General features: G+C 51.9%; 1 protein-coding gene across 1 annotated transcript; it reads left to right on the forward strand.

Moving 5' to 3' along the window:
- Position 1: 1 nt before the first annotated feature.
- On the forward strand, positions 2-2,603 carry Cd248 (CD248 molecule; the record flags this gene model as incomplete). The annotated part of the gene is made up of 1 exon (XM_010636171.1): positions 2-2,603. A coding segment is annotated over one exon (2,397 nt), but the record flags the coding sequence as incomplete, so codon positions are not given.
- Between the last annotated feature and the right edge of the window lie 8,459 nt (positions 2,604-11,062).

Raw genomic sequence — 11,062 nt, forward strand, 5'->3', positions numbered from 1 at the left:
CACTGAGCCGCACGCTACCTGCGGCCCCAGCAGCTGCTACGTGCTCTACCCTGAATCCCGCACCTTCCTGGAAGCCTGGCGGGCCTGCCGTGAGCTGGGGGGCAACCTGGCCACACCGCGGACGCCCGAGGAGGCCCGGCGTGTGGACAGCCTGGTGGGCGCTGGCCCGAAAGACAAGCTGCTGTGGATCGGACTGCAGCGACAGGCACGGCAGTGCCAGCTGCAGCGCCCACTTCGTGGCTTCACATGGACCACGGGAGACCAGGACACAGCTTTCACCAACTGGGCCCAGCAAGCCATGGGAGGGTCCTGCATGGCCCAGCGCTGTGTGGCCCTGGAGGCCAGCCATGCCCATCGCTGGCATGAGGGCTCGTGCACACTGCCTATTGATGGTTACCTGTGCCAGTTTGGCTTCGAGGGTGCCTGCCCAGCGTTGCCGGATGACATGGGCCAGGACAGCCCCACAATCTACACCACGCCCTTCCACCTGGTCTCCACGGAGTTTGAGTGGCTGCCCTTTGGCTCCGTGGCTGCTGTGCAGTGCCAGGCTGGCAGGGGAGCCTCTCTGCTCTGCGTGAAGCAGCCTGAAGGAGGTGTGGGCTGGTCTCGGGCTGGGCCCTTGTGCCCAGTGACTGGCTGTGGCCCGGACAATGGGGGCTGCGAACATGAATGTGTGGAGGACATGAATGGTCAGGTGTCCTGCCACTGCACTGAGGGCTTCCAGTTGGCAGCAGATGGGCACAGCTGTGAGGACCCCTGTGCCCAAGCCCCGTGTGAGCAGCATTGTGAGCCTGGTGGGCCACAGGGCTACAGCTGCCACTGTCTCTTGGGCTTCCGACCATCCGAGGATGAGCCACACCGCTGCGTGGACACAGATGAGTGCCAGATACCCGGTGTTTGCCAGCAGATGTGTGTTAACTACGTTGGTGGCTTCGAGTGTTATTGCAGTGAGGGTCACGAGCTCAAGGAGGATGGCTCCAACTGTATCCCCACAGGTGCCATGGGCGCCAAGGCCTCCCAGGACCTTGTAGATGAGTTGCTGGATGGTGGGGAGGAAAAGGCGAAGGAGGAGGAGGAGAAGGAGAAGGAGGAGAAAGAGGAGGAGGAGGAGGAGGAGGAGAAGGAGGAGGAGGAAAAGAAGGAGGACTGGGTCTTTGATGGTGGCTGGACAGAGAACCCTGGGATCCTATGGATGGAACCCACGCAGCCACCGGACTTTGGTTTGGTTTATAGACCCAGCTACCCAGGAGAGCAAGAGCGGAGGAGACCCCATCTGGATCCTACCTGGCCACCCCCACTCAGTGCCCCCAGGGTCCCCTACCACTCCTCAGTGATTTCTGACACTCAGCCCCTGGTAATCTCTGCCACCCATCCCACACTGCTTTCTGCCCGCCAGACCCCTATTATCTCTGCCACACACCCACCCCTGAGCCCTGCCCATAGACCTCCTGTGATCTCTTCCATGTACCCCACTCTGTCTTCTGCCCACCAGAACCCTATTATCTCTGCCACACACCCACCCCTGAGCCCTGCCCATCGGCACCCCATGATTCCCGCCATGCACCCAGCCGTGCTTCCTTACCACCAGACTCCCATGATAGAGACCAACTATCCAGATCTGCCTTCTGCACACCAGCCCCAAGTTATCTCTGTCATTCCCCCAGCACAGCCTCCTGCCCACCAGCCCCCTATTACCTCAGCCAAATATCCCCAATTCTTCCCTAACCACCAGTCTCCCTTGTTTCTGGACCCTCGGGTGGCTGACACCCAGACCACCATTCATCTGTCTGGAATTCCAGCTAAGCCTTCCCCTCAGGATACCACTCCAAGTGCCCATCAACCCCCTCTGTTCAGAGATGTCACAGCTGTCAGGACTCAAGCCCCCCAGCTTTCTTTTACCCCAACTGTCCCACACACCCCGCCCACTACCTCTGGGTCACCTGGGACCCCTGCCCATCAGGCCTCTTTGCCTGCTGTCTCTCAGCTCCCAGCCCTCCCTACTCCTCTGTCCTCTCAAAGCCCAGCTAACCAGACCTCACGCATCAGCCCTACACAGCCCCATTCCAAAGCTCCCCAAGTCCCATGGGAAGGTGGCTCCACTTCCAAATTGGTCCCTACCGCAGTTCCAACAGCTCTGGCAGAGGCTGGTCTAGCAGGTCGAAGCCAGAGGGATGACCGGTGGCTGCTGGTGGCACTCCTGGTCCCAACATGTGTCTTCTTGGTGGTCCTGCTTGCACTGGGCATTGTGTACTGCACCCGCTGTGGCCCTCATGCACCTAATAAGCGCATCACTGACTGCTATCACTGGGTCACCCATGCTGGGAGCAAAGGCCAAACGGAACCCATGCCCTCCAGGGGAAGCTTCACAGGGGTACAGACCTGCAGAACCAGCGTGTGACAGGGCAAGATGTCCCTGCAGGTAGAGGGAAGGGACATAGCTGGACACAAGGCCAAGGCTGCAACAGGGACCAATGGGGGCTGCCCACCTGGACAGAGGGCCTCCTGCTCCCTGGATCCCACACTCGTGACAGAGGATACACCAAGGCCCCCAGGACCTCAGGGGTTGGGTGCTAGGGTCTTCAATAAACGGGGTACCAACCTCAGCCAAAGCGCCTGACCTTCATTGATGCCGGACGGGAGGGTCTGGGAAGACTCAGAAAAACAGAATGGACCTTCTTTCAGTTTGTCTGGGTAAGGTAAGACCCCTTAAGGGTGGGTATGTTTCAGAAATTCTCAGGGAAGCAGGAGACCAGAGAGGGCAGAGCCTAGGACTTGTCACACAGCAAGCCCAGAAATCTGAGATTTAGCATATTTGTTCCTCTTTTCACCAAAACTCCAAGAAGGCAAGGCTGAAACTAGGGGAAGATTTAGAGATTAGGCTTGTGATGACTTGCAGTAAAATTGGGGTTTAGGGGTCAAAGATAGGCTCTGGGGCTGCTGGTTTGGGGAGATGAAGGGGGCATCTAGCGGGTGAGCTCCTCTGAACTTTCTTTGGAACATCCCTTCCCATCCTGGCCCGCTGCCCAGAAGTTGGGGGCTGGGACTCAGGTCACCTAAGGATGCTGCCACCCTCTCTGGATTGTAGGTGCTCAGAGAGGCGTTCCTCCCTCTTGCTCTAGGGAAGAGGCAGAAATCAGAGCCCAGGAGGAGGAGGTGGAGATAGCAGGAACTCAAGAGAGCTCAGGTCCATCTCCGGGACAGCCTGTGAGGCAAAGCGGCTCAAGGCCACATTGCATACTACTTCGTGCGGGTTGAAGATGGTGCGGGGTCACAGAGAAAGCTCAGGAGTCCCAGGATCTGGGGAAGGGGGCCCAGGTTAGAAATCACAGCAGGAAGATTACAGCTGTTGGATAAACTCCCTCATCCTGGGCTCATTGCCTGGGGGGAGGAGGCGGGACCTGGACTAGGGAGGCGCCGGTTCCCACCGACTCTATAATTTTTTAGTTTCCACCCCTTAAGACCTCTAATTAGGACGGGGCAGAGACGCCGCCACTACCGGGGCAGGCGAGGAGAAGTGGCTCAACACCACTCCCGTACCTGGAGCAGTAGGTCACTCTTGGACCAAAGGCTGAGCCCCAGGGGAGCAGGAGAGGAGGGGCCGGACCTGGGGACTAACCGGGAGGTCGCGGAGGGGGCGGAGGGAAAGCTACGGACCGCCCACGGTGGCTGCTCTCACGTTCCCCTAACTCAAACCAGACGCCCCCGCCAGGTCCTGCTGGGTTTTAACCTCCGAGAAGCCGAGGGGGTGGTTTGCTGGGTTTAGGGAATGAAAAGATCAGCTGAACGGGAAACTCTGAAACTCCCTCCCAGGACACCAGGCTGAGCCTCCAGAGCGCCGCGAGGGCAGGAAGGAGTTAAATGCACTGCAGTCGCAGGAGGATGGGAGTGGGGAAGGGGGCCCAGAATCGGCTCTTTGTCATCCGGTAATGAGCACCAGATGCAGAGCTGCGTGCGGCCCTAAACAGACGGCCTCCCAGGGCAGAGCCCCAGCCAGCATCGAGGCCCGGCTCCGCCCAAGCAGAGGCCAGTGTCTCAAGTCCGGCCCACCACTCCCTGGCCCCCGCTCCAGGAGCTATCCGGCCGGCCGCTAGGAGCTACGAGCCACGCCCATCCACTGCCAAGTCTCCTTGGGAACGCTCCAAAATGCCCCGCCCACCAAAGCCACAAGCTTCACTCCCTGCCAGCTCAGATTCCTAGAGCTATTGTCCCGCCCTTCTGTCATCTCAGCCCCGCCCAGTTCCCTCCGTCCAACCCATAATCCCCGCCCTTCCCCTGGGCTCTTACTGCGGAGTGATTAGGCCCCGCCTCCCAGAGGTATGAACTCCGCCCAGAATTTACACGATCACAGGCAGTTATGTGCCCCGCCTAACACAATTGCAAACTCCACCCCTTTACAGAGCCTTCCACTCTTCAAGGAATCTTGCATCTTGCAGAATCATTAACTCTGTCCACTAGAGACACAAACTCCGCCCTCCAGAGAACCGGTAAAATCTGCAGGCTTCGCCCCTAGCTACAAGGCGGGCTCCCCTTCGCTGGTTGAACTCAGAGGAAGAACCCCGCCTACACACGGCTACACTTCACACGGAGAAAGTGACTCGCCTACGCGAGCCCCTCCTCCTGGCCCCGCCTGGAAGCCCCGCCCCATAGGCCTATAAATCCTCCCCACCTGGAGAATCCTCTTGTTTAGATTTTGCCGGCCCCGTAGCACAGGCAGAGAACAAAATCCAACCCCTCCACAAGGCCCCGCCTCCTGCTAGTGCAGAGCCCCGCCCGTATTTATATTACCCTTTCTCGGAAGCAAGCCCCGCCCACTCCAGGCCCTAGGTCCTTTACCGCCTTCAGAGTGCGCCCCGATCCGCTAGTCTTCCTATCTCCTCTTTGACCAGGATGCTCTGAACTCAGCCCTAGTATCCTCTTCTTCCTCTGCCCACGGTGTCTGCTCATTCTGATACCAGTTTCTCTGGAACGAAGAGAGCCTGACAGATAGTGTCCACGAATGAGCCTTTAGCGCCATCTGGCTGTGGCACCGCAGACTTACAGTCACCAGGCGGCCTCGGTCGAGCTCTTCTCCCAGAGCATACCAATTGCTCAGTAATTAGTTGCCGAAATCGTTTGTGTTACTTACATATCTGACGGCTTCAGAGAGCTGGTTGCAAGAGAAGGGCGTTCTGGGTTCCCAGGCGAGAAGTTGTACTTTCACCCCCTCTCAACAGGATTTGAGAGAGCAGGTCAGAGTCACTTTTTTTTTTTTTTCATAGTCTTGCTGTGTAGTCCAGGCTGGTCTTGAATTCATTATGTAGCCCATGCTGTCCTCGAATTCGCGGCGATCCTCCTGTCTCAGCAGCCCTTGTCAGGGCCTCCAATCACAGGGTGGTTTGAAGACCTGTGTGAAGGTCCCTCGAGGGCAACTCTCAAATATGACAAAGGGCACCTGTCCCATGGGGCTAGGAGTTGTCATGGGTGCAGGTTTGGCTCAGGAGCCATGTCTAAGCCGGAGATCACAGTTTTTAGGAATGGCTGGATGGCTGGATATCAAGTGCTGTCGCAGGGAAGGCCTCTCTTTTAGTGCCAGGCCAGACATGTTACTCATCTGGCTTTAGGGGTTAGATTGCTAGACTTGAGCTCAGGGCAATTGATGGCACTGGGATTGACCAGGGAAGAGGGAGCCTCCCTCCCTAGGAAGCAGTCATCTGTGGTTAAGGTGAATGATGCTAATAAGTAATGTGTTTGCTGTTGCTATAACAGAATACCAGAGCCTGGGTAGTTTATAAACATTAGAAATTTGTCCACTCATGTTTCGGTTCTGGAGGCCAGGAGACTCAATATCAAGTTGCTGGTATGTGATGTTGTCTTGTTGCTCTGTCATAACTTGGTAGAGGGCACCACCCAGCAGGATAGGGCAAGGTGCAAGATTGGGTCTTTCTGCTTATAAAGACACTAACCTAGTCATAGGGCCTCATCCTCATGACCTTATCTAACCCTATTTACATCCCAAAGGCTGGACCTCCTAATACCACCAATGGGTGAATTTGGAGATTATGTTTCCAACACAAGAACTTCAAGGGAACGTTTTGTTTGTTTATTTGTTTGTTTTTGAGAGGGTCTTGCTATGCAGTTCAGGCTGGCCTTGAATTTACTGTGTAGCCCAGGCTGGCCTCAAACTCCTGTCAGTCCTCCTGCTTCAGCCTGCTGGGATTGCAGGCATGTGTAACCATACCTGGCTTTGGAGGGAATATTTACAGTATAGTACAGACCTAGAGAAGCAGTCTGTGAAGGAGAACTCTTAACCCTTACTTCATACAGGTCTACATTGAGTTTCCAAATGATCATGTGTTTACTTTAAAAAATTTGAAAATGTTTGATCTTGATCTTTGTTAAAATATTCAATTTAGAGCTGGGCATGGCAGCGCATGCCTGTAATCCCAGCACTCGGGAGGCTGAGGCAGGAGGATCACTGTGAGTTTGAGACCAGCCTGAGCTACATAGTGAGTTCCAGGTCAGTCTCACTACATAGTGAGACCCTGTCTCAAAAAAAAAAATTCAACTTATACTTTTATAGTCTTTTATGACAGTATTATTGTTTCTAATAACATCACAGATTTCATAAGTTGTAACCATTCTACTGAAAAAATATTTTTATTTTGTTAAATTTAATTTATAATATTTTGGGACTGGGGATTTAGCTCAGTGGTTCCACCACCTGCCTTGTAAGCACAAGGACTCGAGTTGGATCCCTGGTACAAAAAAAAAAAAATTATAATATTTTTGATGGTACTGGGAATTGAACCCAGGACTTTTGTGCTGAGCTAAGCCTCTAATGTGAGTTTGACCAGCCTGAGCTACATAGTGAGTTCCAGGTCAGTCTCACTACATAGTGAGACCCTGTCTCAAAAAAAAAAATTCAACTTATACTTTTATAGTCTTTTATGACAGTATTATTGTTTCTAATAACATCACAGATTTCATAAGTTGTAACCATTCTACTGAAAAAATATTTTTATTTTGTTAAATTTAATTTATAATATTTTGGGACTGGGGATTTAGCTCAGTGGTTCCACCACCTGCCTTGTAAGCACAAGGACTCGAGTTGGATCCCTGGTACAAAAAAAAAAAAATTATAATATTTTTGATGGTACTGGGAATTGAACCCAGGACTTTTGTGCTGAGCTAAGCCTCTAGCTCTTCTTTACTTTTTTCATTTTGAGACAGGGTCTTATTAAGTCTCTAAGTTGCTGGGCTTGAATTTGTCATCCTCTTGCCTCAGGCTCCAAGTTATAATCTCTCTTTTTTTTAAAAACAGTAAGAGAGAAGAAAAATCTATCTGCCTTTTTTGTTGTTGTTCTGAGGATGGAGCTTGGGTCATTGTACTTGCAAGGCAGGTGGCAGAACCACTGAACTAAATCCCTGGCCCATATGTGCCTTTTGGAGTGCGACCTTGGGTTACTGAAAACTAGCTGACTTTGTCTCCATGGACTCTCTGGATGGAAACTGCTCCTGGGAGCAGGTATAGCACGACTGTTACTTACTGTGTGGTTACGTCTATTTATCCCATCTGCTCCTCTGGGTTTCTGTTGAATCTGACTTCCAGGAGCTCAGAGGCTCCATCCAGCAGAACCGCGACACACCTTCCCCACCCTCTGTCAGGATGCCTCCATTTCTCCGGCTTGATACTCTGTCCTCCTGCTCTTTCCTCATACACCCAGGTCACTTAGCAGTGATCTCACGTGATGGGCCCTAGAGAACGGCAGGGAGCGAGTGTGACATAAGAGGGAAGATGAAATCCGCAAAAAAGGCAGGAGAAGCTCTCCCAGGGACCTGGGCCCTGGGTCCAAGGATGAGATACGCAGAGTCACAGTTTGCACAGCCAGGGAGGCAGTAGATCTTTCCCTGTAAGTCCTTCTTGGGCCCATAGACCAGGGATCAGGAGAGCTGCACCTTTGGCAGCTCCAGATCAGGCAGCCCCTTTGGCTGATCTGGGCCTCAGGATGAGCAGCTCCACTACTCAGCCCCAGGACTTAGCCATCTCCAGGGTATTGGAGGAGTGGTAGAGGCTGAGGACTCATTCATCTGGGCCTCTATTATGGGCCAGCAGCTGTGTTGGCTACTGATGAAGTGTGTGTGTATGTGTGTGTGTGTGTGTGAAAGAGAGAGAGAGACAGAGAGAGAGACAGAGAGACAGAGAGCAATTCCGGGTTGATCATTCCTAACCCAAAAGTCCAAAATGCTTTAAAACCCAAAACTTTATGAGTGCCAGTGTGGTGCACAAGTGGATCTTCTCACACCTGACCTCTTGTAATGGTTGGCACTCTGCAAGTGCACTAAAAATACTGTATAAAATGACCTGCCTGTAATTCCAGGACTCTGGGAGGTTGAGGCAGGAGGATTGCAAGTTTGAATCAAGTTTGGGAAACTTAGCAACTTAGGGAGACCCTGGTTCAAAGTAAAAAATAGAAAGGGCCAGGGATTTAGCTCAGTGGTGCTGCCACCTGCTTCAAAAGTCAAGGTCTTGAGTTTGATCCCCAGTACCAAAATAAAAATAAATAAATAAATAAATAAAAGGATTGGGATGTAGCACAGTATAAATGCTCTGAGTTCAATCCCTAGTACTATAAAAAAATTCCCTTCAGGTTATGTATATAAAGTACAGATGAAACATAAATGAATTTTATATTTAGCCTTGGGTTTTATCCCTAAGATATTTCATTACATATAGCAAACTTTCCAAAATCTGAAAAAAGTCAACATTTATAATATTTCTGTCCCTAGACATCTTTTTTTTTTTTTCCTTTTGAGACAGTGTCTTGCTATGTAGCTCAAGGTGGCTTTGAACTCCTTATGCAGCCCAGGCTGACCTTGAACATACAGCAATCTTCCTGCCTCAGCCTTCTGAGTGCTGGGATTACAGGTGTGCGTCTCTGCTCCTGGTTTGCCCTCAAGCATTTTGGATAAAAGGTACTAAACCTTTCATGATTAAACAAATGATGACAACAGCTACATTTATTGAGCATTCCCTATGTTTCAGATCCTGATTTAAGCACAATAGCACAGTTTTGTTTCAGTTTTGTTTTGTTTTTCAGTGCTAGGGGGAAAGCCAGGACCTCATGCTTCCTAGGCAAGTGCTTTATAACTGAATGACACCCTTGGCCTCCCACCTTTTATTTTCAGACAGGGTCTAACTGAATTGCTCAGGCCAGCCTCCAATTTGCAATCCTCTGGCTTCGGGCCTCCAAGTACTTGGGATTACAGGTGTACACTGTCTTGCCTGGCTTCTTAGTGTTCATCTCGGGTAACTCTTCTCATGGCCTGTGATCATTATCTACTGTTATCTCCTATTCTACAGATGAAAAGGCTGGGGTGGAGAGGAGAAGCTCAGGGGTTATGGTGGCAGAGTCTGGATTCTGACTTAACTTTCTATACCTGTGGATATTTGCCTCCTACAGATTTAATTCTAGTAGAAGGGACAAATAGTAAGAAAAAGACTCATGCGTATGTAAATAAAAATAATTTTGAATTGTGGTGAGGAGCAGAAAGGACACAAAGGAGCCCAAGGGAAAGAGCAACCGTGGGGTCCATGGGAGCTGACATGGGCTAAAAACTCATTGAGTTGTCCAGATGTGACTGGTTTACATGCCACAGCTACCCACAAAATGCACATGGGAGGCCTGGGGAACCCAGGGTCACGGGAGTTGGACCCAGGGGTCTGCAGCCAGCTAAGGGCTGACGAAGAGGTGGGTACAGTAGAGAGTAAAGTGTTGTAGGTAGAGCCCTGGAGGAGGGAGATGTTCACAGCTGAAATGCTACAACCTCTACATCCTCCTCAAAATCCTCCAGCTGAGCCAGCAAGTGGCTGAGTGGATGAAGTATAGCCCTGGGTGCTGCCACGTGGCCTCATTGTGCCGATCTCTCTACTTTTGTGATGTTTGAAATTTCAGGTCATACAAATTTGGGGGGGAAAAAAAAGGAAGAGAAAGAGGAGGAGGAAGAAAAGAGGAAGAGGAGTGGGAGAGCAGGGAGTAGGGAGGATGAGGAAGGGGAGGAAGGATTCTGCCACTTGGCAGTGAGAGGTGGAGGCAGAGTTTACCCAGAGAGGGGCCTAGGAGGGCAGGCGGGAAACTGGGTGCTGTTTCCGTGGTGCTGTGGGTGGCCGGGGTCAGGGTCTCACAGAGAGGAAAGTCAGAGGCTCTGAGGTCTGGAACAAGCCTCTGCAGCTTCCTCAGGCCTTGATTCGCCTCTGGCAAATGGTTTTGAATGGACCATCCTGGCTCCACATTGCTCCGAGAGAGGCTGAGCACTGATGGAGAGACCCGAGATGGGACCGTCCACTAGGTATAGGTCCCTTCTCGACCCCCAGCGGTGCAGGGCCTTCCCCCTCCTTCATGAGGTGGGCATTGGTCCAGGGCCTATATCGGCGACCGATCGTGAGTAATGTCATGGCTTTAAGTGATTCTGCCCTCTCCCAAGGCCAGAGACCAACAGAATGGAACCCACTGGTGGCGTGTCTGCTGCTTTCACCTGCAGTCACTCCTGAGGCCATGGTCATCTGTGGCTCCACCAGGCTGGAATGACTGAGGTAGCCTCCATTCTCATCTGGGAGCCACCGCTGGCTCACGGCTGGGCCTCTCTGTTTCCATCTGGCTTCACAGCTGCAGGAGCCTGCTCTGGTTCCAAGCAGTGAGAGTGGACACTGTAAGCCCTCTTGAGACCTTGTCTCAGAAATTGCCCTCTGTAGTGTTCTATAGGTCAAAGCAAGTCAGAAAGCCAACTCGGCCCGGATTGAAAGTGCAAGTGGATAAACTGCATCTTTTGGGGATAGAGTTGCAAAGAATTTGTGTCCTATTTCATCTGCTACCTGAAGACCCCAATAAGTGACCCAAGCAGGCCACTCTGCTCCTAGAAGGCCCACATATACCATGCCATCTGTATGCCATGCCACCTCCCCTCCCTCTAACCAGCATTGTGAAAATGTTAGGCTTCATTTTGCAGACCATTCTAGATATCACTCCCCTAGGAATGGCTTTTGGCTCAGCAATTAATTGTTTTTTTTTTTTTTTTTTTTTTTTTA

Source organism: Fukomys damarensis, unplaced genomic scaffold, assembly GCF_012274545.1.
Source record: "Fukomys damarensis isolate Sample0158 unplaced genomic scaffold, DMR_v1.0_HiC HiC_scaffold_27, whole genome shotgun sequence".
Classification (NCBI taxonomy): Eukaryota; Metazoa; Chordata; class Mammalia; order Rodentia; family Bathyergidae; genus Fukomys; species Fukomys damarensis.